Source organism: Melopsittacus undulatus, chromosome 3 (assembly GCF_012275295.1).
Source record: "Melopsittacus undulatus isolate bMelUnd1 chromosome 3, bMelUnd1.mat.Z, whole genome shotgun sequence".
NCBI lineage: Eukaryota > Metazoa > Chordata > Aves > Psittaciformes > Psittaculidae > Melopsittacus > Melopsittacus undulatus.
In genome coordinates, this window is record NC_047529.1 from 81,591,814 (window position 1) to 81,619,633 (window position 27,820).

Below are 27,820 nucleotides of genomic sequence, written 5' to 3' on the forward strand. Positions count from 1 at the left end.
TGCTTAGAACTGTACCAAGAGCACAAACCAACAAATGCTTAGGAAGTCATGTTCATTTTCACCATGCAAAAAGGTACATCTCTCTGCAGCACTTCATATGACAATCTTAGCCAACAACACACATCAGCAGTCTTGAGCAGAGGGCATCCAGCACTCTGCTTGGCTGAAACTATACTGTGCCATTTTTAGGGATAGTCCAAAGGCTGGTGTCATCTGGGTCACTACCTTTTCTTCTCAGTCCAAAAGGCTACTGTAAGCATGAAATACAATATCCAGCTTCTGAGTTCTATTGGGAGAGAGCAAGGTGCATATATTGTGTTCTTAAGTGCTGGTAAAAGGCATCTCAAAACTGTCATCTACCCTCTTTACAGAAGCAACTAAACACCCTGGTGTTGCTGTTAACATATGCTTAAAACTACTCTTACTGAAAGCATTATCAGTGCCATGAAAGGTAACATCATGTCAATCACACATCAGCATTCACTATTCAGCTCATTTTTGTTCAAGGATGTCTTCACCGCTATGTTACTAAAGCACATTAGATCAAGCAGTCAATGTGAATTTGCTTTCTAGTCTACTCTGGTAATGGAAACACTCCAAGAAAACTGGCAAAAGATGTAGTTTGTGGTACTTGGCAAGATAACACAGTATGGGAAGACGACACATCTTGAGCGAAAACAAACAAATCAACAGGCATTTCATCACTTTCAGAACTCATTAGCTCAAAGGAATTTAATTCCAGTTCCTGTATAGGTTCAGTATAGCAGGGCTGGGGTGGAGTGTGGGGGGAGTACAAGACCTCTTGCTTTCTTGATTATTTATGTTTTAACCTTATGCCATAGCGGGTAGATATAACTTCTGAGTAGTCTGTGAATCTCCTTTATTGGGGCCCCATCATGTTTCCTATTTTGAACCAAATCATCCGTCACCTCATTTTGGCCAACGCTATTACTGTATTTGACTTCATTTCATGTCATTCTGCATGTCTAGCAATGAATCTCCTTCAAATTTAACAGGCCTTGCTAAGGTCTTTACTAACTGTAAAAAGAAAGACATCACCATTTTAAAAGCATTTCCAACCAAGATCAGTATCTACTTCTTTTTAAGTGCAAATACAGTGCTGGAAAGCTGAAGGAATGGTGAACTCCATTGGCAATCCTAATTTTCTACATTAAAGAATATCACTTTTATCTTTTCTAACATGCTTATTATAGTGGAATTCACTGCACTTTTCAGATCATGCAATAAGGAAACCTTTTCCTAATGGGTATTCAATACTAAGTAATTTACACTAACTTATTTCAGTAGCAAATTAATTTCAGAAGCACCACAACTAACAAAGCAGTGATTTCCTAACTAGTTGATTTCTGCATTTCTACATAGCCCCCCAGTGAATAACCACAGACCCTCCTCTAGCTCCGTCCTTTCTTTGACCCCAGGCTCAATAGAACTACCTGGGGCCCCATCCATGCTGACTGCCTGGCCAGCATGAGGTCATGCTTGGCAAGCAAGTGGCAAAAGAGGTAACTTTAGCTCTCACAGAGCTTAGGACACTGCTTTGGGGAATCCCTTCTGCACAGGTACTGATAGTGGGAATACTGATAGGAAATCTAATCCTGAAGAACTTTACTTGTCTGCCAAATCTCTTCAAAATTGGCCAAGAGGCTCAATACATATTCTAGACTGCCTGATAGCCAAGCAGATGGCCTGATCATATAGAGTGGTTTTTTTCCTGTAGATTAGGACAAGCAAGAGTGAATTTCAGCTGAATACATTTCCCTTTCTCATTCATTTTTAGAACTAAAATTTTAATAGCTAATTATTCAGATGCTCATCTCTTCCAGATCTAGATTTGCCACTAGAAAGCGTGAATGTCCGTAATGTAAGTTATATTACATTATTAAAAAATGCACTTACAAGTTTTTTTGCCTTTCTTTCTTTTTCTTCTTCGTAAGGAGAGCTGTGTGTGAAGCATTGGCATTCCAGTAAGACTGTGAAATAAGAACTTCAGCAAGCTTATAAATGCAATCATTCTTGCTAATGAAATGTTCCTGATTCTTAAGCTTCCCCAAGAGACAGTTGTCATGGTTTGAGCATGTTTTGAGGGTGTTTTTTGTTCAAGGTTTTTTTTTTCCAGCCAGGTGGGAGGGGAGTCCGGGAGGAAGGAGAGACAGGACACCTGACCCAGGCTAGTCAATGAGGTATTCCATACCATAGCACGTGATGCCCGGGATGCATACGGGGAAAGAGAAGGCTGGAGGGGAGAGCTCTGGAGGAAAATGGAGGAGGGAGCACATGGTGCTCGGCCGGGCAGGGTGGAGTGAGTTATGGGTCGGTGGCTGGTGGGGTGTTGTATTCTTTTCACTTGCTGTTTGCTGTATCATTATTATTTGTAGTAGTAAATGGCAGTAGGGGTTTTGTGTTATGCCTTAGCAATTAAACCGTTCTTATCTCAATCCGTGGGGGCTACATTCTTTGGATTCTCCTTCCTAACTCTCCGGGAGTTGGGGGACTTGGTTTAAACCACGACAGTTTTTGGCGCCCAACGTGGGGCCCGAGGGATTGAGATAAGAACAGATCTGAGCGGATTTATGGTCTCTTGTCACAATGCTGATTTATTGGCTCTTAGAGGTTTTTCTTTGGATCTCGCTGTTTCGGGATTTTACCGGGTACTTGGTGTATGGATTGGATGTGTTTGTGTCAGAGGCTTGTAATACGGTGGGGCTCCGGCAGCAGGGGGGGATGGACGTGGCCGTGGACTTGAACTTGTACCAGGCCGTCCCGCTGCTCTTCGCCGTCCTTGTCCTTATCCTCCTCGTCGTCTGTGTGGAGCTGCGTGAAGCCAGGAAGGAGCGGCCCCGGGAGCTGCCGGCAGCTGAGGCTGCCAGGGAGAGCGGCACGGGGAGCCAAACGGCTGTGGCAGAGCAGCGGGAGCAGGCGGGGGAGGAGCGGAGCAGGGCGGTAGCTGAGCAGTGGGATCAGGCTGTGGGGAGGGTGAGTCCTGCGGCCGTTCCCGACCCTCCGACGGCCGAGAGTGTCCCCCGGAAGTCGCCCGCCGACCCCCAGCAGGATGCAGGAGACTACGCAGCACTTCCCAGCAAGGCAGAGGAGGAACCGAGTCCCGCCGCCGTTCCGAACCCCGCAGCGGCCGAGAATATTCCCCGGAAGTCACCTGCCGAGCCCCAGCAGGATACAGGAGACCAGGCAGCACTTCCCAGCAAGGCAGAGGAGGAAGATCCGGACTCGGGAGAAGAGAAGCTGATAGTGGGAGAGCTGGCAAGCAGGGCAGCTACATCAGCCCCAGTGACAAGTGCAGCAGCATCATTTGAGAGTTCTGACGGTTATGAATGGCTTTTGGGTGCCCTTGGGACCTGCCTGCTGATTGTGATGGTTTTCGGCATGGTGGCACACACACAGAGTGTGTTCCATCCACAACCATTTTGTCTGATCCCAAAAGTTAAGCAGAGTCAGGTCTGGGTCTTGTCTAAGTTTAGACAAGTACATAGGAGCACCAGTAGACTGTTCCCAAGGCTGGACAGTCATGAGTGGCAGGGCATGTGGGACAGTATAGCCGGGTATCTGATCCACTGGGCCCCTCCAGTGCTTTGGAAGCATTGGAAGTGGAAGGCAGCTGTATGGAGTCCCCAGCAGCAAGCTGTAGAACTGCTGAAGGAGACGGTGAATGATTTTGGTGGGCCCAGATACTTCAGGCTATCAGTCCAGAGATGCAACTTAGAGATGTCTCATGATCGAGGGGTGGACTTAAGAGTGATGGTGTATTGAAAATGTGGGATCTGGGCATGACGTGAATGGTATGGAATAAGGGGTGGATAATGTCATGGTTTGAGCATGTTTTGAGGGTGTTTTTTGTTCAAGGTTTTTTTTTTTCCAGCCAGGTGGGAGGGGAGTCCGGGAGGAAGGAGAGACAGGACACCTGACCCAGGCTAGTCAATGAGGTATTCCATACCATAGCACGTGATGCCCGGGATGCATACGGGGAAAGAGAAGGCTGGAGGGGAGAGCTCTGGAGGAAAATGGAGGAGGGAGCACATGGTGCTCGGCCGGGCAGGGTGGAGTGAGTTATGGGTCGGTGGCTGGTGGGGTGTTGTATTCTTTTCACTTGCTGTTTGCTGTATCATTATTATTTGTAGTAGTAAATGGCAGTAGGGGTTTTGTGTTATGCCTTAGCAATTAAACCGTTCTTATCTCAATCCGTGGGGGCTACATTCTTTGGATTCTCCTTCCTAACTCTCCGGGAGTTGGGGGACTTGGTTTAAACCACGACAACAGTCAACTGCTCTTTTAATTCTTTTTCTTCTTTTTCATTTTTAAGGACAAATGGATGCTAAATGTCTACTTTTCCATTTGCACTTCTCAACATTAGCCTGAATTGTAGTCTTTTACAGAATTATTTTAGGTAGTATTTTTTATTACTGACTGACTGACATTTCTTGCCAATAGCAGACATTTCAATTCAGAATCAGGTTGTGTACCTATATTTTGTCCTCCTTCTCAACTTTTTTCTTTGATGGCAAAGAGGGCTTTTTAATTAAAAAGAAACATACAATGACTGGGAAACTCAAACATTGAAGGAAGAAATAAAGTAATCTGAGTAGTCCCATATAATTTCTTTAAAATAAAACAAAATAAAAAAAAAACAAAACAAAAAATCAGTATTCATGAGAACTGGATAGCTTATAGAACTGTTGATGAGATGTGAAGACTTCTATCAGTATTCAGGTCAAGCCATACTCCTGAAAGTAGAAACCTACTGATCAGATCGCCACTTGAGGTATGTCTTTTTATTGAATGCTTATTGACGTGAATCCAGTTCTGTGTGAAACAAAAGCAGTGCCATTGGAACTCTAATATAGTTAACATAATTTAGTATCACTATTGAGAAGGCCAAAGTCTGTTGTCCTCTTTCATTGGGAACATTATATTGTTGGTGTTGCATTATATCTGTTCAGTCCATAAAGGATGCAGATTTCTATTTTCCCTCTAGTATGCTATGTGAAAAGTAACTTCATTTTTTCCCAAAAATAATTTAAAACCAGATTAATATATTCCACTTAGAGAGCACACATTTATTGCCTGTGATCTTCCTTATATAACAAAGCATCATTTACTTTCAGCATGTTTTCACTTCTAGAGGGAAATATAGAGCCACAATCAGTACTCCTAGATAACACCTGAATACACAGATCTTCTAATCTATAAAAACAACAAAGCATTAACATACTAATTCTCACAACAGTCCTGCAGACTGTCCTTGCAGACAAAGACAAGGAAGTACTGCTATGCCCACTTCACAGACTGCAAAAAGACCAGGCATTTGCAGGAGTGGTTTGGCTCAGGAACAAAAAGTAGAAATAATGACAAACAAGTATTTCCTTCCTACCAGGCTTTAGCTAAAGATGACCATCTCCCTTCTCTAGAGTTGAAAACAGCTCCACAGCCTGCACTCAGAAAAATTAGACAACAAAAAGTAGCAATACAATCCTAAAACCTTGGAGGAAAAATAGACCACTGTACTGTAGCTCATAGCCTGATCTGGCAACAGTCACTGAAGGTTATTGCTTCAAAAGTTCCTTGAAAAAGAAAAAAAAACAAAAACAAAAACCAGATTTTTGTGCTAATGAGAATAAGCACTTGTTTCTATTCTCTTAGTAACCATTACTCTGTGGTTTTTGATGTCCAATCTTAATAACCCTAAACATCCTGGAAGGCAGCTGTGCTAAAAACATCAAGCAGTGATTAAAAAAACCGTTCTGTATTAATGCAGTAGCAGCTAATCACAAACACAGAAATCAGCATTCAGACAGTTTGTCTCTGGACTAAGTCTTATCTGAAATTGTAGAAATCTTGTTTGCCACAATCTTCTAGCCTTTTAAGCAAGTAGAACCCACAGAGTGTGAACATACCCCCAAAAAAACCCAGTGTTTAAAGTATGTTTAATTCTGATGCATTAAAATGTTAAAAAGAGTCATTTATTTGCATGTGCTGTCCATTACATATCTAAGCAGTCTACAATGCCATAAATGAAACACTTGCCTAACTGCAAGGTATAAGGATTCTCTTATGCAAAGCAAATACACATTTAGCCAGGCTTGATCAGCACCAGCAGTTGTTCCTGAATCATGGTTAGCACAGCAAGGTACCTTGACAACACCTACCAACTCTGCTTCTGCAATACCTCTGCTCATCACATACACTGACACACTAAATACATTCTCTGGGTTCAGCAGTCATTGCATCAGGTCATAGAATGGTTTGGGTTGGCAATAACCATAAAATTCATCTAGTTCCAACCCCTCTGCCACAGGCAGTAATATCTTTCACTAGATCAGGTTGCTAAAAAGGCCCTGTCCAGCCTGGCCTTGAACACTGCCAGGGATGCGGCAGCCACAGCTTCTCTGGGCAACCTGTGCCAGCACCTCACCACCCTTATAGTGAAGAATTTTTTCCTTATATCTCATCTAAAGAAGTCCCTCTGCAGATTTCTTGCAGGCTCCCTCTAGGTATTGGAAGATTCTTATAAGGTCTTGCCAAGCCCTCAGTTCTCCATGCTGAACAAGGTCCTGCTTCTAACATGATGGTCTGGTAAAAAGGGAAGGTTAGGGAACAACTGATGTGGAATAATCACAGCTGCAGAAGAAACTGATAGTTATCTAAACCTCTACGCCTGAGACTTTGACAGGCTTACTCCATTCTTAGAACATGTTAATTAGCACATGCTCTCTGAGTTTCTCTCCACTATTCTTCTTGGCAGAGAGAAAAAATAAAGTTGAAAATTAGTGTTAATTCACCTTATAAATTAGCACATACACAATGGGGGAGCATTGTTTGACTATTTTCAGTTTGACTAACTTCATAACACTTGAAAAAAATAAACACTAAACTCATAGCCATGTGAAATTGTCAGCTGGTAAGAATCTTGCATCAAATATAAAAGTCATGATACATTGATGAACAGAGTTTTTCATTTTGATGTAACTACTGAGAGTTTCAGCCAGTAATCAAGAAAGTGCTTAGCAAGATTTTCTTATTTGCATTGAATTACAGCATAGATGGAAGGTATCTTGCAAGAGACAAAGAAGGAAGATGGAAGAAAGGAAGTTATTGCTGGCTGTAGATCAGAAGCCCTGTGTTAAGCACATGGAGAAAAACATACCCCTAAGGGTGATAACTTTTGAAATCTCTCCTGCACAGCTAAAATCCCAACCAGCATAACACTGGTTAAATGGAAAGACAAGGAAGGAGAAGTGATAGCTTGTTTCTCAAGGTAGAAGAGAATTATTCAGAAGTATTTGTGAGTCAGCCATATGTTCCTAACAAATGTATCTTTTGGCTCTAGCAGTACAAAGGGCATTGTGCCCTGCAGAGAATCCCAACAAAAGGACAAGGAGACCTTGCCTGGGGCATGTGGGAACTGAGCAGATTGTACCTGGCCAACCACCTAAGTCACTGATATTTAAAATGGCATCAGCACATTTTTTGCCAATGGCAGCCCAAAATTTGCAACTGTACACTAAGAGAATATTTCTATAAAAATAAATAAATCAAGAGCGTATGGTTCAGTGTTTTGTAAATTTTGATTGGTGAAATTGTAACATTGGGAGACCCTTCAGAAACAGCTGCTCCTAGCTACAGAGATGATGACACTGATAATATGCTGTCTTTGCTGTAAATATCACCCGTGGCTCCTCAAAACGCAGGGCTGCTATTTACATGTTTGTTGAAGCCAAGGTTCTGTTTCTCCTGCAGGTCAGAGCAGAAGATTACTTATGTACTTTTATGACAGAAAATGACTGATTCACATCTGCCTTCATATCAAAAGATATCTTTCTTTCATCTAACTATATTAATTGTATCAAGTATGCATAGTCTGTGTGCTGGTGTAAATGAAAAAAACAGAATCTAGTTTTCTAATACAAAAAATAGATTCAGAAAATTAGTAATTTTCAGTTTAAAAGTTAGGACACTGTTCTGCTTAATAATTTGCCACAGCTATTGCCAATCTGAAGCCAGATTACTTTTCTATTACCACAAATATAAAAACTAGTTCTTAACTTTGATATAGTTAAAAACCTAATCATAAATCTGGGCACTGTTGTCTCTCTAAAATATCGCAAGATTACTTCTGACATTTATTCTCTCTGAGAAGCTTTAAATGTTAAATTTTAGAAGACAGTATAAAATGCCTAACAGTTTTCAAGCAAACAAAATTGAAGGAAAATTTAATGTAACACATGAGCAACAGGTTCCATCTTTGCACACTTGCAAGCTTCAGGAGCTCTCTAGCTTTTAACATAATGCAGTTGTTCTGTGCTACCCAACAGAAACCACAAACCAAAAAGGTGTCCAGGGGTATCAAAGCAGTTGTCCAAAGCCCCAGAAATACACCGAGCTCTCAAGAGATCCCCTTCTTGAGCTTCTGTGAGGACAAAAAAGCCTCCAACACTGTTGGCCCCCGCTATGAACCGTAGCTTCCTGAATTGCCACCCTTGGGTCAGTAGTCCCCTCTCCAACAGTGGGGTGGGGTGAGGTTTCAGAAAGAAACTCTGTGGAAACTCTTTCAAGCTTTGCTTTCCCTATGAGTCACATCTTCATCTTTTGTCAGGAATTATCAAGTACAATTACAATTACGTCATCTAGAAAATTTTTCGTCTTTAGAAACAAAATCTTCCCATCTCACAACTAAATTTGAAGTTACCCAGAACAAAAATGTCTCAATATCACAAATCTACCTTTTGTTTATGTACCAGTAAAGAGCTTGTGTGATACTTCTAACAAAGGAGGTATGTAAATTACACAAGAGCACCTTTCCTACCATTAAACTTGTTTTGTGAAGTATCAGCATGTCAGTACGTGAACTCCTAATATGACTTCTTACTCTTTGCTGCCTTTTTTATATAAATCTATGCAGACAAGAATATTGTCCCTGCCCCGGAGCATACAACCCTGATAAGTACAAGGACAGAAGTAGGAAGCTAATGTAGGAGGAACCATCACATTTCCCAGAAGACAGACAGGAACAAGTATAAACAAAACTGCACCAAAAGGTGACCTCCAGTTCTCATCTACTCTACCAGGGACCCCTCTGTTACTAGGGTGGGAAGAGAAATGAGGTTGCTGCCACTTTATTGACAAAATTCCTTCCTTTCTCAGCAACAGAACAGTGATGTCAGCACAGGATCCTTTTCTGCCCTCAAAGGCAGAAGTGTTTCACAGAAAACCTGTTTCTTTCTTTCTTTATAAACATTTGCTAACTTCCATGCCTGATGCTGGAATTAGAGGCCTGAGTTTCTATTGCATGATTTGAATATGTGTTACACCTGTAGCCAGTTGAGCAGGGAGACAAAGGGATGGAGAGGCAGTGAGGTGCCTTCAAAGAGCAATTCAGCCATCTGCAGGGAGTTCAGAGGCAACTCCTCCTCCTTGCTCAGGTACTGTGGAAAGAGCCTTATCTCTAACAGGACTGTGAGCCTGAGCACAGGCTGATTCTCTGTTCGTCTTTGGCTCTCTCTCCTGCTAGCTGATAGAGGATTGTATATGCTTTTCTGTTGTAATGCATGTTTGCAGCTGCCTGGTAGGAAGTTGTTTGTTTAAGGAATGTTCATTCTGCGTTCTCTTCATCTGTATATTTTTTATGAACATTGACGAGAGAAACCACTACATCAGTCACATACCTTATACTCTACATTCTCAGACAGAACTGACATTTTGCACAGAACTGCTTCACACTCTTCCAGAAAACTCCTTTTGGCCATTTTGACCTAGTCAAAGCCCTGACCCCAAAGACCCCAGATGTCTTGTAAATAGCTTTGCCAAAGATGAAGTTCCTTAAGGATAAATGGAAAGCTTGAGTAAGGTTTTTAGGGAGCCAATGCAAACAGTGATGGATTTCATGTGTTCAGGGTATACCATGCAGCTGAGAAAGTGCATTACAGTGTTTCATGCTCCTAAGGGCTTGAGCCTATATAATTATTATATTGTGTTTGTGGAGTACAGTTAAGAAATAAAAAGGTTTGTATTACTATCATTATCCATGGGAAAAGGATGGAGTCCCAGACTACTGAAAAAGGTGAGATTTTGATTCGTAGAGTCAGCAGGGATTTCAAAGGCATTACTAAAACTACAAAGAAATTGATGAATAATACATTGCTGGAAACTACATTTGTGGGGAGATCAAAATTATTCACCAATTTGGAAAGCATGGAGGGTTAAATATTATGAAAATTTGTTTTGACATTCTCTAGAAGAAAGAGTTTCAATATTTTCAAAATAGGAACATTTTGATATTCTATTTTGAAATAGCATATTTGTTTTGAAATTGATACAACATTGCTCTGGATTTAACAAAAATGTTTCAGGTTGGCAAAGAATAAAATGTTTCTTCCTACTGAGAAAACAAACTATTAAAATAATTAAAAGTTGTTTTGGCTCAGTGTGAACATTACCTCCAAAGTGTTTAATTCAGCCACTAAACTTTCAAAAAGATGACAAAATGCATCATTCCTAGAGCTCTTTGGGGAAAAAAAAAAAGGGGGGGGGAAAAAGCAACTGGAGATGCACACTTTACAAAGACCCTACCTCCTTCAGGAGGGATATAAATTACTACCTACCTTGTGGGGGGATTTTAGTTACACAGCAAAGAGACTTCTACTTCTCAGTCTGAAATTCTGTGGCAGTTTTGTTTAAATCGATCACAGAGCTTTATATTAGGTTACCTATAATATGGAATAATGCAATCAATGTAACAGTTGACGTCTTATTTTGATGTTAAATTCAATTTATTCTTACAATGTCTCCACTAGTTCAGCTTTCTCTATGCCACAGACTCAGGCAGTAACAATGCACCAGCTTTATTTTAGAGGATGCCAGGAGCAGATACGTGAAGAATCTGGTTAAGTAAGGGGCAGGTATATGAAGGTTGCCATGCATAGGGATACGGAACGTGATTTGAGGCTAAGTGATCTGGTAAAATACCTGGCAATGAAATACCAGCTTTTAGGCTGTAAAGCCTAGGTCTGCAGTTGGAACTGTAATCTGAAAGTCATAGACTACATGAGACTCTGAATATTACACATGGCTCACAAAAATAGTTTTCTTTAATCCAAGTACTCTGGCTTAAGGTAAACTTCTGTTTTTAAAGAATGAAGGGATAGATTCTGTACTACAACTTTCATTGGCCCAAGACAGGAAAAAGAGAAGCACAACCTGAGGTAGTTTTCCATCACTTTACAGAATCTGGTTTTGTCATTCTGTCAGAGAAACAAGCTTTACTCAGTGTGCCCATACAGTCTGAAAGAATAACAGCACTTTGATGCAGGCACTTTTTCTTTCAGGCTCCTAGCCAACCTCTTTACACTGTCATCAGGACAAGTGGCACAGTTGCTCATGCTGATCCTGAACACCTCCATTTAAGGAGTGACATCATGACCCCCAAGAATTTCAAAAGGGGCCTCCATAAATACATACAGCTTATCCTAACACCTCAGCAAGTCTCTTTTTAAAACAAGAAAAAAAAATCCCCTTCTTGGTGTTTCATCTTGCCTGTACATTCTTTCCTAAGTAATTTTTTGTTCAACTTAAAAATATTATTATCATTTGCATCCAGCAAACTCAGCTATAAGCCAAGGTCTCCACTCTATGTATGCATAGACCTGAAAGATTTTCTGTTCCCAAAACATCTGTAGTCTGCAGAACCTTCAAAGTCTGCATGCTCAGAAAAAGACATGCAATCAAACATGATGTTATGTCTAATGTAAATTATGAAAATTATTCCAGGTAAACTCCTGTTCCCTTTTCCATTAGGAAGGCTTGATTAAATTAAAAGCCAGCAAATGTAAAGTACACAGAAGACATCCTCTTATATTCAGACTAATGTATGGAACTCACAGATACTGCTGAGTTTTTGTGGAAGTAAATAGCTTAGGAAGCTTCAAACAAGAATCAGACATTGATAAACAGGCACAACATCTGTAATTTCCATACCAAGAATGAAAATTACAAGTAATGTCAATCACCTGGCCTGAAACAAATCTGCTAGTCAGCAGATACTCCCAGTAGATACACTTCTTCATGCAGGAGCAAAAAAAATATGTGAGTAAAAGATCTTCATTTGAATCATAAGCACTGAATGCTCATCACTGACAAACACAATCCTAGAACACACAGACAGTTTTCTGTTTTAGCAGTTAAGCACTTTATATAAGAAAGTTATTTCACACTCCCTCTAACAGTACTGTTGTCCAGAGGGTTATTCATGATTCACAGCACCATGAAAACAGAATTCAACTCTTCTTATTTTACTGGAGGGGTTAGTATCAACAGAAGCATTCATGCAATTAATCCTGATGGGCTAGTAGTCCACCACTTTTTCCAGCTTGGAGTAATGATTCTGCTTTCATTCCATTTGTGAAATTTACAGAGACTCTGGCTGTTTCTTAACACACCTAAGTGTGGATCAGAAAAAATAATCATAGCCTGAAACCAAACTATCACTCTTATGTACAAACTCTTAAAATTAATTCTCTCCCACTTCCCCACTTCCCCATTCTATTTGCCTTCTTCCTACAATGTATCCTTTTCTTACATTTTAGCACTTCTCCTTTCTTAGCCTTTAACATTTCCCACTTCTTAATTCTGCCTGCCTTAATTCTTAATTCCAAATTAACCCCTCTACAATGGCTGGAATCCTGCTGGAATAGCAGTTTGTACAATTACTTAAAATCTTTCCATCTAAGAAGTTTTCCCACAAATATAATGGCAAACAGAAAAAAAGAAATCAGTCATACTTGGACAACAGCTCTCTTAACAGACATTATTGCACTCTATTATCCTCTGCTTCTATTCTTATGCTTACTGGAGAAGGTGGAAAGCTTCTTGTGAAGACTTAAAACTCTTTATTCCCATTCTGGGTTCATTTAACACACACTGTAATCACACTGCTGAGACAAATTCTTTTGAAATGCATGAAGATTAGCACATCTAATTTTGTTATCTAGGTGTTTTTCTGTAAAATCAGTCTGGGCACTGGCCTTAGAAGTAGTATTTTCAATAGAGTTCAGCATCTGGTTCGCTTGCTATACATTATGTTATCTCTTAGTGAATCTTCACATTTTCTTAGTTTGTAACTCTGAAAATCATCAACTGCCAGCCTTCAAAGTCAGAACAGCTGCCTAGTTTTTATACCATTGCCTATCCTCAGAATTCAGTTTTAAAACTGACCAGATTGGAGTCAATTATCTTTACAGTATTTCAGGACTTTGAAGGCAACAGTGGTTAATACAATAACAAATACATCATACTGTGTTTTTCAATTGCAATAGTAATGCAGAGTCCCATCAAGAACAGCTGAAAATAATGAAAGAGACAGTCTTTCATGATTAGTTTTGTATAGCTACTTCTGAGGTGGGGGAATAGGGTCCTCTTTTTTTGACTGTTACTGCACATCCACAAACAAGAAAAGCACACATAATTCCTAAATTGTTAGGTTTATTTAACTATGGCTTTAGGTGAAATTTCCAAAAAAAGCAATCTGCCTAGCATAATATGAGCAAACTGATAAGGCAGAAGATCTGCGAAATTAATCTGTTCCTCAAGTATCTCCATCATACAAGAAGGATTTTCAAGAACACACTTTGCTTATCTCCATTTTTGATTAAGAAAATACTACAACTCTTGCTCACTGCACAGAAAGGAAACTATGCTGACAGTGTGGACTTTTTACTACAAAAAAATAAAAGCCCATAATAGTAAGCAGATGCTGAAGAATCCAGTAAGCTAATTGGCAAGAAAATCTAGGGACAAGGAGACCAAGAAAGCATGGATGAAGATGCAAGGAGCTAGATGCAACATGCAAGGAATAACTAAAGAATGCAAATAATGTATAACAATAAAGAGGCATATAAAGGCATATTCAGAAATATAGCAGGGGAAGAGTGGAGAAAATGTAGAGATTTCCTATTAGAAATAGCTGCTTACAATGATTTTTGACCCACTGTGAGAAATCAACAGAAACCATAACTGGAATTACATTCAAGTTGTCATTTCTGAACACAGAATTGCTTAAATCTGACCTATTATGCAGCTTTCCTCATCCTCATGTTAACGTGCAAGTGCTGATACTGAGCCTCTTCTTAGCAATGCCTTCTTTGAATTGAAAACATGGAACTCAGTTTATTCTGTCAAGCAGAAAAATAACACATTCCATTTCTAATAAACTAAACAACAGTAGTATATTTTTCTTCCTAACTCTAACTTGCATTGCCTCCCTCCAGTCTTTGAGGAAAAGAGGGTCAGGAAAAGAAAAAACATAAACTTACTCCCCATAGAATATATAAATACAGCCAAATCACTGGCATGGAAAATAACAGTTATGAGCCCTAGGTACCAAAGCTTTCCCACAAATAGCTCATAGTGAATAATGTATACAGTTTAAAGTCAGTTAAAATAAGTGCCAGGTCAGTTATCAGGCAGCAGTGAATTTGCAAGGCTTCAAAGTAAAATTCTTTTTTTTGATTCTCCCTCTCAGAGGTACAGATAACTGAACTAAAATGCAGATAGTGACAGAACTGAAAAGGGGGCAAGAGCTGGCCAGTTCCGCAGTCTTTCCTTCCTACATCAAACCAGACTAGTGAACCTGAAGAGGCAACAGTAACATGAAAGTGCTAGCTCTGGTTTTGTGAAACAAGTTCTTGACATCACATCAGGTCCTAAAGCACTGTTGTGCCTCAAATGGAAAAGGTTTGTTTTGGCTGAAAATTTCAGCAAGAAAGCATTAGTCTAAGGATCTACCACCATAGGCCAGTTGCCTTGATTCCAGTTTAAATTCAGCTTTAGAAACATTACGTATTTGGCTGTCAAATTACAACCTTTGCATGACCTAAAACTTCACACCGTGCATTCATACAGATGCTTCAGGGCTAGCCTCTGTTCAGATTAATTCAGCTCATGAGACTGCCAAATGCTGGGTGCATTTTCCAGCCTTGGAAAGGTATCAGAGATTCTCCAGCAAGGCCATTAGGTTGAGGGCATTTATGAAACAAAAGGGGGCAATGAATGAAAACCAAATAGTATATGGAAATATAGGACCTTTCTCCACAGCACTGTACACTCCTCTTTATTTTACTTTCTCTGGTCAGTGAGCCAAAGGCTTAAACAAGCTGTAAATTGGTGCAATGAAAATACAGCCAGCTGATTATTCACAAGAGCTCCAAAGCTTTTCAGTGACCGCTGTCCAGGATCCCACAGAAAGGTGTTCAAATTGCAACAACTTTTTCATTGATGTGCTTCCCCTGTCAAAGTATGTTGTTTGTATGAACACAGCTAAGGCAATTATGATTTCCTTCAGTAAATAGCTTACGCTTAATGGCAATGTTTTATAGCAATTATAATTATTTTTAAATAACAATAATGAGTAAAACATTCCAGGAAATGTTCATTTTTAATTTCAGTTTTTCTTGAAAAATAAAATAGGTGATTATTCTGCTGCTTATAATTAAAAAAATAAACTTAAAAAAATTAAAAAAGGAGCTTTATACTTTGAGGGAGGCTGTTGCTCATGTATTTACTAGAACTGCATTAAGCTACATTTCTATCTGAGCACTGAAAAGTACCAGAAATAAACTGCAGAAATTCCAACATTCACAATTATTAGGTTATATTTCTACTAACACAGTTAAAATAAGAAACTGTGTGGTTTCCTAATCATTTATAAAGTATCAAGGTCTCACACACACACACCTGGAAAAGTATGCCCCTAAGTGAATTATGCAAAGACCCTTCAGTAGCATTATTCAATATGATTAATTCACATAAAATTCACAGCATATTCTTCCAGGTGAGCCGCAGCCATTCAACTACGGGCTCCTATGGAGATACGATAAAACATAAAATCATAGAATAGTTAGGGTTGGAAAGGACCTTAATATCATCTTGTTCCAACTCCCCTGCCATGGGCAGACATACCTCACACTAAACCATGCCACCCAAGGCTCTATCCAACCTGGCTTTGAACACCAATGGGATGCGACATTCACAACTTAGTCAACAGAGAGTTTGTGGGTCAGGGTTAAAGGGAAAACAGTGATGGGAGACATTACTGTGAGGATCTGTTACAGACCGCCTGATCAAGAGGAACCTGTGGATGAAGAACTCTACAGACAAATAGGAACAGCCTCACACTAGCAGGCCCTTGTTCTCATGGGGGACTTCAACAACCCTGATATCTGTTGGAGGGACAGTACAGCCCAGCACAAGCAATCCAGGAGATTCCTTGATTGCGTAAAAGACAATTTCCTTCTGCAAGCAATAAAGGACCTGACAAGGAGAGGTGCTGTGCTTGACCTCATGTTGACCAACAGGGAAGGGCTCATTGGAAATGTGACTCTCCAGGCAAGCCTTGGATGCAGCAATCATGAGATGGTCGAATTCAAGATCCTCAGGACAGTGAGAAGAGCGTGCAGTAAGCTCACTGCCCTGGACTGCAAGAGAGCAGACTTTGGCCTCTTCAGGAACCTGCTTAGCAAGGTTCCATGGGATATAGCCTTAGAAGGCAGGGGAGCCCAAGGACTCTTGCTTAATATTCAAGGATCACCTGCTACAAGCTCAGGAGTGTTGCATCTCAACTAGAAGGAAGTGCAGCAGGAGGGCCAGGAGACCCCCTTGGATGGATAAAGAGCTGCTGAGGAAACTCTGAAGGGAAAAAGAGGCTTATAAAAGGCAGAAGCAAGGACAGGCAGCCTGGGAAGAACACAGGGATGTTGTCCAGGAAGCTTGGGACAAAGTTAGGAAAGCTAAGGCCCAGTTAAGAATTAATCTCAGCTAGGGATGTTAAGGATAACAGGAAGGGATTCTATAAGTAGATTGCGAATAAAAGAGAGATTAGGGACATTGTAGGCCCCCTCCAGAAGATATCAGGAGAACTGGCTGCCCTGGATTTGGAGTAGGCTGGGGTTCTTGTTGACTTCTTTGCCTCAGTCTTCACTGGCAAATGCTCCGACCACACCTCTCTTGGAAGGTAGACACAGCACTGTGAGAATTAAGACACTAGGCCCAATGTAGGAGAGGGTCTGGTTTGAGACCATCTTAAGACCCTGAACATGCACAAGCCCATGGGACCTGATGAAATCCATCCGTGTGTCCTGAAGGAGCTGGAGAATGAAGTTGCTAAGCCACTGTCTATCATATTTGAAAAATCATGGCAGTCAGGTGAAGTTCCTGATGACTGGAAAAAGGGAAATATAACCCCCATTTTCAAGAAGGGGAAAATGGATGACCCAGGGAATTACAGACCAGTCTCACATCTGTGCCTGGCAAAATCTGGGAGCAGATTCTCCTGGAAGGCATGCTAGGGCACATGAAAAACAACAAGGTGCTTGGTAACAGCCAGCATGGCTTTACTAAGGGGAAATCCTGCCTGGCCAATTTGGTGGCCTTCTATGACAGGGACAGAGGTAGAACAGTTGATGTCATCTACCTGGACTTATGCGAAGGGTTTGACACTGCCCCACACAACATCCTTGTCTCTAAATTGGAGAGACATCAATTTGATAGGTGGACCACTCTGTGGATAAAGAACTGCCTGGGTGGTCACATGCAGAGAGTTGTGGTCAATGGCTAAATGTCCACTCAATGGCTCAATGTCCAGTAATGAGTGGTGTCCCTCAGGGACTGGTGACGGGACCGGTCTTGTTCAACATCTTTGTCAGCGACACGGACAGTAGGATTGAGTGCACCCTCAGCAAGTTTGCCAATGACACCAAGCTGTGTGGTTTGGTTGATACACTGGAGGAAAGGAATGCCACCCAGAGGGACCTTGACATGCTTGTGAGGTGGGCTGATGCCAGCCTCATGAAGTTTACCCATGCCAAGTGCAAGGTCCTCCACCTGGGTCGGAGCTATCCCAGACACAGATACAGGTTGGGCAGAGAAGAGATTCAGAGCAGCCCTGTGGAGAAGGACTTGGGAGTGTTGGTCGATGAGAAAATGAACATGAATCAGCTTCAGTGTGTGCTTGCAGCCCAGAAAGCCAACTGTATCCTGGGCTGCATCAAGAGGAGCATGACAGGCTGAGAAAGTTGGGGCTGTTCAGCCTGGAGAAGGCTGTGTGGAGACCTCAGAGCAGCCTTCCAGTATCTGAAGGGGGTTATAAGGATGCTGGTGAGAGACTCTTCATTAGGGACTGCAGTGTTAGAACAAGGAGTAATGGGTTGAAACTGAAACAGGGTAAGTTTAACTTGGATATAAGGAGGAAGTTCTTTACTGTAAGGGTGGTGAGGCACTGGAATGGATTGCCCAAGGAAGTTGCGAATTCTGCATCCCTAGCAGTGTTCAAAGAAAGGCTGGACAAAGCCTTGGGTGATATGGTTTAGTGCGAGTTGTCCCTGTCCATGGCGGGGGGCTGGAACAAGATGATCTTAAGGTCCTTTCCAACCCTATTTTATGATTTTATAATGCTATCTTCATCCACGGTCATTATAAATTCTCACCATAGTTAACAGGTGCTAGACTGTAACTACAAGTTTAACCATGAATAAGGAATACAAATTTGTAGAGACAGACATGTGCTGAGGTTCCAGACTTTAAAATTAGCAATGGATCCTATTACCATCCTTGATAATTTTCAGGAAATGAGCTCATGTTCCCAGGTGGGACTATCTTCATTGACAACATTTTGATTCACTGGCAATTTCAGTCAGACTTCAAAAGAATATGAGAATTGATCAGGAATTATTGCAGCATTTCATGGAATCTACCTGAATTTTAATACAGCAATTTGAATCCAAAGTCACCTAAACCTCCAATTATTTCTAAATATGTATTTAAACACAGAGTCTTACACTAGTTTGGAGCATCAATTGCAACAGAGTTATTAGTAAGTCATTCTGAGCATCTTTGGCCACAGAGGTAGCAGACAGATAAAATAATCCTCTTCTTGCTGTAAACAGCATAAAAAAAAGCAAACCTTTTGCTGCATAAATGACTATTTGTCAGCATGTTGCTTGTGTGGCCACCTTTATTTCAGGCTTTCAAAACAGTCTAAGTTTTATCACTCAGACTACCCTCCCCCCAAAAAAATCACCACGTAGCATGCTGGTGGTTTTAATTCTATCAATCATATCCATTTGGCAGTGCTACATTACTACCAGTTGTCTTAACACCACATTTCCACTCATAGCAAGTTGGCATAAAACACTGTAATGAGCAATACTGTGGAATATCTACTATTTTTGTCAAGTTTGCAAGACCCAAACCTACCTTAGGTAGTCTAAGCAAGCAGAAGGCATGGGGATTTTCCCCATTGACAGTATACTGTTGGCTTTTGCTGGGGTTTTTTTGTAGTCTTACGTACTTAAGAATAGCTAATCGTATCGTTTGGAAGCTGAGTTTGGTCCTGCAAAGCACTTTATCTCTTCTGGGAGAATGTGGGCATTTCTCACCGATTTTTCATAAACAGGGGGCCTCTGTGGTGAATGAAGACACCGTGCACTGGACAGAGTACAGCATCTTTCTTTCAGTTGTCTTACTTAGAGCCATAGCATCCTTTGACTTTCACCGTCTTTATGGAAAATATCCCAATCTAGCAGCAGAATACTCTCAGTCAGTTTGTAGGTAACACATGAGCCACTGGGACCAGCCAAACGTCCACCCAGCCACTTGCCCAATACCCCTACTCAACAGGACAGGGGTTGAAAAAAGAATGAAAAATCTCATGGGTCAAAATAACAACAGGGAGACTGCTTAGCTGTTACTATCACAGCCAAAAGAAGATAAACCTGAGGCAAATTAATTCAATTTATTGCCCATTAAAGTAGATTTGGACAGTGAGAAACAAAGACAAATTAAACTGACACCTTTCTCCACAGCAGTCTACTTCCCTCAGAAATTTATAAGATTATCCCTGAGGAGATACATTGCCTTCACACTCAACAGGAGTCACCTACAGAGGTTTTGTGTTGTTGCACTTCTTCCAATTTCTTTGTCTGTTCCCTGGTCTCCCACTACATATCACAGTTTCTGGGCTTTTTTACCTTCCAGTTCCTGACTTGTCAGCCTCAGCATCCCAGAATCTGATCAACCAGGCAGCAATTCATTCACCTGGCTGGCAGACATCTTTCCACATATCTCAAAGTTCACTCAGGGACCTGATGATTTCTGCCTAGAGTGACTTCTGTCACCTCCTTCACCTGTTTCCTTGCTGAAGGAACAGCTTCCTGATCAGACTCTTTCTCCTCCCTCACTAATCAATGCCATGGACCTGTCAATTTCTGCTTCCAGTTTTTCTTTTTTGACTACTAGGGTCATTACTGTAGATAATTATTTGGGTCCCTGTCCTCAGATGTAGAGGCCCTCCTTCCTCTGCATTAATGAAACTGAACAGGAGCCCAGTAGTCACAGTGCTAGGATCTGATGGGTCTTATTCAGGTAGGCAATTTTTCTGTTAAGTAGTGCACAAATTTAATGGTACTACATACCTGTTCAGGCAGAGAATCCCAGGTTTTGGAAGGTGATAACTGCCCTTGGAACCTTCCCAAATCCTCCCAACACACCCTGCCACCCAGGGATATATCACATCAGGGCATGTTTCTCTCTCAACTCACCAACAAGCTGTTTAACCTTACACCTGAGTGAAATCAGGTTCCACACCTCCAACAATATCAGACAAGAATGAACACCTTATACTGACAATGCCTTGTCAATATTTTAGAAAAGGTGAAATTAAATGCCAAAACCACCATTATTAATATTGACTTGGGAAAGGAAGGCAGTTAGGAAAAATTCCATTACACTATGCATTCTGAAAGCTCTGTCACCCAATGCAGAAAGGGTTTTATTAGATATAAGAAAAAAAACCTGACCCTGTACACTGGGTTCACAGCAAAGAACCTAACTGTATCTTCACTGCCAAGAGTCCAAACTTTCAGGAGAAGTGACCCAACCAACACTTAAAATTCACAGTTCTACAACAGCCCCTAGAGCAATGTTAATGGAGTCTATTAAATATTGGAAAGCCTATGGAAGTAAAGATATAAATACTCTTTAGTAATTAAAATACATACTCCATTACCAAGTGTTTTATTGAAAAACAACACATGCACCAATATACCCTTTCTTTTTAAAGCTCCTCATACAAACCATTGTATGTAAGAGTTTGATAAACTGTCAAGCTACAAAAGACCATTTCCATTTCCAGCCATCTAACATTTTTCCTCTCCAGTGATCTCAGAGTAAACTGGCGGTTTAATTTGCTTGTTTCATTTGCTTTCTATTACCCACACAGATGCTGGAAAGTCAGTTACATGCCTTGTCCTGATGTACCATCCCAAGGGACAGAGACAAGATTCATCCATCTTGCAAGATTCTGACAAAACTTAATTGATGCTTATTAAGTAATATAAAACCCAGTGGCCTGCATAAACATGATTAGACACATGATGTTGAGCATCTTTCTTCCTAATCTCTTCACATCAAAACCAATTTCTGCTAAAGGAGCTATCCCATCATTTCCCTAAAGTGTGCAGTTTATTTTCTTAGCATAATTTTTTGTCTTTCATTACTCCAATATTATTCCAGTCACTGTTTTAATACAAAGCCATGATCAATTCTTGCCTTCTTTTCCTTTGATTATCAGGCACTTTTTAAAGCTTCATCATCCTTACTTTCATAGCTTAATAATTTTTCCCACTGAATTCACCACTACATTTGGACACTATGGATTTCTAAACATACGCCATTCTCCCTTAGATGGGATTGTAACCTGTCCTGTCTTAATCCCATCTTTACTCCAGATTCAGAAATTCCTTTTCTTCTCACTAATACAAAAGATTTAGACTTCAAGTAGTAAGGAGACTGAACTTCTAGTCAGACCTCCAATACAAATTTGGGAATACTTGCTTAGATACAGCACAAACAGCATCTTAACTCTATGCCTGAGAAGAGTCAGACCACCCCAGAAAGTCCCCAGTGTCTGATGATCCAGTCCTGGCTCAATGGAATTCCTTGTAATTCCCAGTATACCATTCCCAGATTAAACAGAACTCAAATTTCCCAGCTCTCTTTCTAATATCTTGAATTTAGTTAATTAAACTTTTTCTGTCTGCTTTGATCAATAGCAACATTGAAGATAGAGTAGGAAAAGAGCTATTTAAGCCAGGTCTCCCTTTGTAAAGGCTTCCTCTTCACAGAGAGTCAGAGCAGAGTATGGTGTTAATACAGTGTGGCTGATAATAAGCCTGTCAGTAAATTAAAGGCTTTGTTTAGCTATTATATAAAAAAAACAAACAAAAAAAACCCCACCTTGATTTCACATTCACTCTCACTTTCCTCCATGTGAGACTGCTCTTAAAAGGCTTTAATTTTTTTTGTTTAGCTGACTACTTGTACAAGAAAAGACTAAACAGCATGTCAGAGCACTGTTAATGCTTGCCTTGGTTCCTACTGTATACCAATGACCAAATTCATAGCACCACAGTTTCACTGCAACTTATGAATAAGTTGGCTAGATTTGCCACTTTTTAAAAATCAATTAGGGCAATTTAAATATCTTCTAGTTCTGCAAACATATATAAAACATGTTCAAGCCCTATAATACTTTTTATTTCAATCAGCTGCTAGGCACAATCCAGACAATACAAAGCAATAGCCAGCCTGTTTTACAATCAGAACATCCCACCCAGCCCTAAAAGGAGTCTTCCATATTCAATTGCCAGCACAAAACAAGGGTATGTGAAAACCTATCTGAAAAATGCATTGTGATTTCCATAGAAATACCATTATTAGCATTTAATAGGTGCAAATTTCTGACAGAAATTTCAGAGCAATGCTGATGGACAGATTCTGAGAGCCTTCTCAAACAACTGAACTAAATAGAATAGCATAATGCTTGATAAGGAATTGTATTCAAACTTTCAAGCTGAAATGTTCCACACATCATGGAGTATGGGATCAAGTAAATGGCCTAATAGGACACTAAGGTTTTCACCACCAAGGTACCTAGGTTTTGTGTTTAATGTAGGAGATGGTTTTCCTTTGGCTCTATATACAGACAGTGACAAGACTGAGCACCAAAAATCAGGTGAACAATAAACACCACTACAGAGTGACAGTACAAGAAGGTGGCACAGCATTGCTGAAAGCTACAAGAGATTCACAAAATGACCATGGACGCTTTTACCCAGACCAATTTTTTTATAGCTCGTTTCTTCTGTTCACTGAAAAAACAAGCTTAGTACATGTCATTCCTGAAACATTCCATTATCCATTTCAAACTATGTGTATTGAATGATACAGACGCACATGCATAAGTCTAGAACATACAATTCTCAATATTGCCTTACTGTTTTTATTTTAATGCTGATGGTTTTTCATATGTGCTATAACTTATCTACACAGCCTTCTAGAGATACAGCTTCTGTTCTAAATAGATTGCAATCTAAAACTGGGACAAAAACAAATGATGAAAGAAAAATTATTGATTGCTTTCAAATAATTACTTAAGACAGATTAACTATCTGACTGCTAAAAATCATAATTGTGGAGTTTGAGGAGTAATACAATCAGGGAAAGACCAATATTATAGCACCAAGCAAAAGGAGAGCATCCCAGTGATGACAATGTCAGACATAAACACTTTAGGGAGAAAAAAAGAAAGGACAAAAAGAAGTCAAATAGATCAGAATGGCAACAGAATTAAAAGGCAACAGAAGCTAAGTATGCAGGGAGACAACAGTCAATGGCTTTGAAGGAATTGTGTTTAAGAAATAAAAATAAATAGAAGGATTAAAAAAAGATAGTCTAGCAGAGAAGACAAAATGTCATTTGAACAATATTAATCAAAAATACAGACATAAAGACATTGCAAAAATTAAGGTGAACGTCAAAAAAGCCTCAAAATATGAACCATCACAAAAATGGAAATGTGGATATACTACATGTGATAGAATTAATATTACCATATTTCAGTGAATAGCTACAAAAATAAACTCTAGAACTAAAAAACCACCATTCTCATAAAGACAGTCTTTGACTGTCAAATATACATCTACACTGTTATTCTGGTAATGTAAAAACACACATACATACTGACTTGGCTATCAGCAAGCCTGATGTTTTAAAAAACAAACAAGTCTGCATAACATTGAAGCTTTGGCCTTCAACAACCTAGACCAGAACAAATTGTACAACTGAAAATGCCAAGTTGCAATCACAAGTTCAAGTAAACCAAATCATTCAATAATTCAGAGTTTCAAATTCCTAAGAGTCTACATGAAATTGTCTCACACATCACACTTCCAGATCACATTCTGAAACCAGAATTCTTCAATCCCTACTTTGGTTGTAAAATCTGTGTATGAAGCATTTCCCTAGAGTGTGCAAAAAAAAAAAAAACCCTAATGCCATACATCCATATAAAAGTGTTAGCAATTAACATTTACTCCAGCGAAAGTTAACACCACTGATTAAGTTGACACACATCTTCACATCCCTTTCCCAAGAGCTGCTGTACCACCTTTCCACTTCTTTTCATTCATTAGGCAAGTGAACATGGAAATTACAGGCAGCTTGAGTGGCATGGTTCTGAAATGAAAGGACTACCTGCAAGATAAGAGGGCAGGCAGAGAAGTCATACTCAGAGCTTTACCTTCCAATCAGCAGGAACTCCCCAAGAACTCCAAGGCGCCTCATGGCAATGAGGATCCCCCTCACTGTCATTCCCTCGCAGAAGCAAACCACCACTCTAGCCTTGGGTAACCTTTCACGCAGCTTGCGGAGCAGGCGATCAAAGCTCTTTTCTCCAGCATTGCTGTAGATCTTGTCAGAGTGAGCAATGCAGAGACCCTCTTGGGCAGCCAGCTCTTTGAAGGCTTCCATTCCACTTTCCCCATAATTTCCTATTTAAAAAAAACAAACTTGTATTATAATCACACATTTATCCAGTTAAGGGGGGCGTTCACAGAAGGAAGAGCAAAGGAGACCCACCAAAGTAAACATACTGAGTTCAGTGGAGCAACAAGATAGCCATGTATCAGGAGGTCTCGGTAGACCTGGAGACTGCAAGTTACATTGATTTACCACTAGGTATTAAAAGCAAACAAGGGATGGATAGGTAGAAAAGGGGACAAGGACAGCTCAGACAGTGAGAATTAAGTCTTACTAACATTCCTATGGCAAAAATCATAGTTGAGCTAGTACAGGAAAACAGCTAGTCACAGTTAAGAGAAAAAAAGGCTTTCACTCCAAGCAGTCCTGTACCACATGCAGCCTCTGCTCCTAAAAAAGAAACAAAAATGGATGTAAATTTAACATACACTGATCTGGTACCATTTTGAAAGCCACTTACACTAATTTGACTAACCAGCATTCATGACAGTTAACAATTCAGGCTTCACGATTCTCTCAGAATAAAATACTCTATCTGTAAGAACTTCAGAAATAACTCTTCCTAATAAAAAATATTTGAACTTCATGGCTCAAACCATACCAAAGCTCATTCTCAAATTCCTTTCCATGCTTACATTCAGGAAGGTAAATCAACAGCTTTACAAAAAAAAAGAAAGAAATCAAACTGACTTCAACTATGGAGACAGGTGAAGTCTCCAGGGTTTTTTTAATATTTTATGCCTGCCATGAGCACAGGATTGATGATGAGCATCAATCAGGCAAGAGGAGCAGATGGATTACAAGTAAGCATCTATTAAAAGCAACAAGAAATGGTTCATTTTATGCTATTCACACCTGTAACATTTGCCTAATTTATTGAAGGAATAACATCAGATATGCTGATCACTTCTAGACTCAGATCTTTGCAAGCAAGGGGTTACTGAAGAGGTCTATCTTCCCCTCTGCAGAGATAGTTTGAAATAGCAGATTGCAAAGAGTAAGACTTCTGAATCACCCTAAATTCCTAAAAAAAAAAAAAAAAAAAAAAACCTAAAAAAAAAAATCCAATTCCTCAAAGGCTTCAGCCACCAGAGAGAAAATTCAGCAACAGACAACTCGGGCATTCATTGTAAATCCAGTAGAAATAAGGGCAGTTTTCCAGGTATGTGCATTGTTTGCCACAGATCAAACTATGACAGCCATAGTTATAATAGAATGCAGCCAAACCTTCCTGCTGTAGTGTCAAACACAAAACTCAAGTTCCTCAGCCTTTTGCACTGAACTGCCCTAGTTTCTCACAAACTTACAGCACAGCAAAACAGCCTCTTTTCCAGCCTGTGACTCAACACCAGATACAGCAAGCAGGTCAGTCTGCTTTTTTGTCTGAGTCAGACATATGCCAGACTGGGAGCAATGCCATAGACCCATACGGCTTCATGGAGGGGAAAAGAGAGGAAGAGCTGTGCCTAGTGCGAACGCACCATCCACCAGCCCTCTCTGTGGGTTCAGAACTGCAGTTCCATTCATGACCTTGTACCTTGGGTAAACAATGTGGCCTCGTATGGGGCTTCTCATATGCTGAGAGGAATGCAGATGGAGACATTTCCATATATTTATAGGCCACAACCTACAGTCACAACGGGATTTACGCCAGGACCAAAGCTGGACATTTTGAGCTGTACTGCTTTTATGACTTAGGTCCTAGATTTAGGCAAGACAGCTTCATTGCTGACTTGCCCTTACCAAGCATCTTACACTTTGGAAGGAGATTAGGATTTATTTCCCAATTTTATGGGGAACATTTTTCAACACAGACTTATCTGAAAACAGTAGGATTATTCTTAAAGTCTTACCTAACACGAGCCAAGGGAACTAAACAGCATCTTGTTAGATGTTCAGGCAATGCATATTAGAAAACGAATGTTGTAGGGCTCCTACCAAAATACTAAGTTAGGATGGGGTTCTCTCATACATCGGTACAGCACTAACTCTACTGTAAGTCAAGTACATGAGGTCAAGAAATAAAAACTTATTCCATCAAAATTAAAGCTGAGAAAAATCTTTCCAAGTGAATTTATCTCAAACATAGTCACACCTATACTAACAGTACAACAGCCTACCAAAACATATGAGAAAAAAATATTTTCTATAGATTGTGTGATAAAGAGCCTAGAAGGAAAGAAGCTAATTAAGATCAAGATCAACATGAGCTAAACAAAAAAGGCAGAAACAATCTGAAGCTGAAAATGAAAGCTTTCTAACCCTTTTATGAAAGTAGTAGAACAGATTTCCAATAGAAGCACAGAAAAAAAAAAAGAGATCTGATGTCTGGCTGGAGCTTGCTCATCTCACAGGGGCATTATGTAACATAGATGTCTGACAGAGAGAGACAAAACTTGACAAGCCAGGAGGCCCTCTAGAAGTCCATTTATTTGCCACACTCCCAAAGTGGGACAGGACACTATACACCTTCCTCCCTGCAGGGGAAATGTTAAGGGAGAAAACAAACATATGACAGATATATTGTTCAACACACACAGCTACCGGGGCGTGTACAATGTAGCAGCATATATAGAATAGGAAACACTAATTAATTCTGTGCAACAGCCAAGAACATATCCATCTGTACCAGCTTGGTGGGTACATCCATTTCAATCCATATGCATGCAATAGCTGAGAGGGGAAGTGTGTAATGAAAGAAATCTACACAAAGTGGTAGTCAGTGAAGAGCTACAACAGGGCCATGGGCTGAGACCCACTTTTCCTTTGAAATAACCATTGAAGACAAGATCAAATCTCAGCTGTGACCATTTTTTGTTACAAGAATCACCTGTGAAAAGCAGGAGTATTTGTTATTGTGAAGCTATTAATAACTGATTTTTGTTATGACCATTAAAATACTTTAAGCCCCACAATACTGTGCTAATTT

The 27,820-nt window shown here is 40.2% G+C and overlaps 1 protein-coding gene across 3 annotated transcripts in view; it reads right to left on the minus strand.

Moving 5' to 3' along the window:
• The window catches only part of GRM1 (glutamate metabotropic receptor 1), a 173,097-nt gene that overhangs the window by 109,076 nt on the left and 36,201 nt on the right, over positions 1–27,820 (minus strand). For all 3 annotated transcript variants that reach the window (XM_005150096.4, XM_005150098.3, XM_005150099.2), the window contains exon 2: positions 24,653–24,902. In XM_005150096.4, the coding sequence (XP_005150153.2) occupies positions 24,653–24,902 (250 nt within the window). The remainder of the gene's footprint in view (positions 1–24,652; positions 24,903–27,820) is intronic.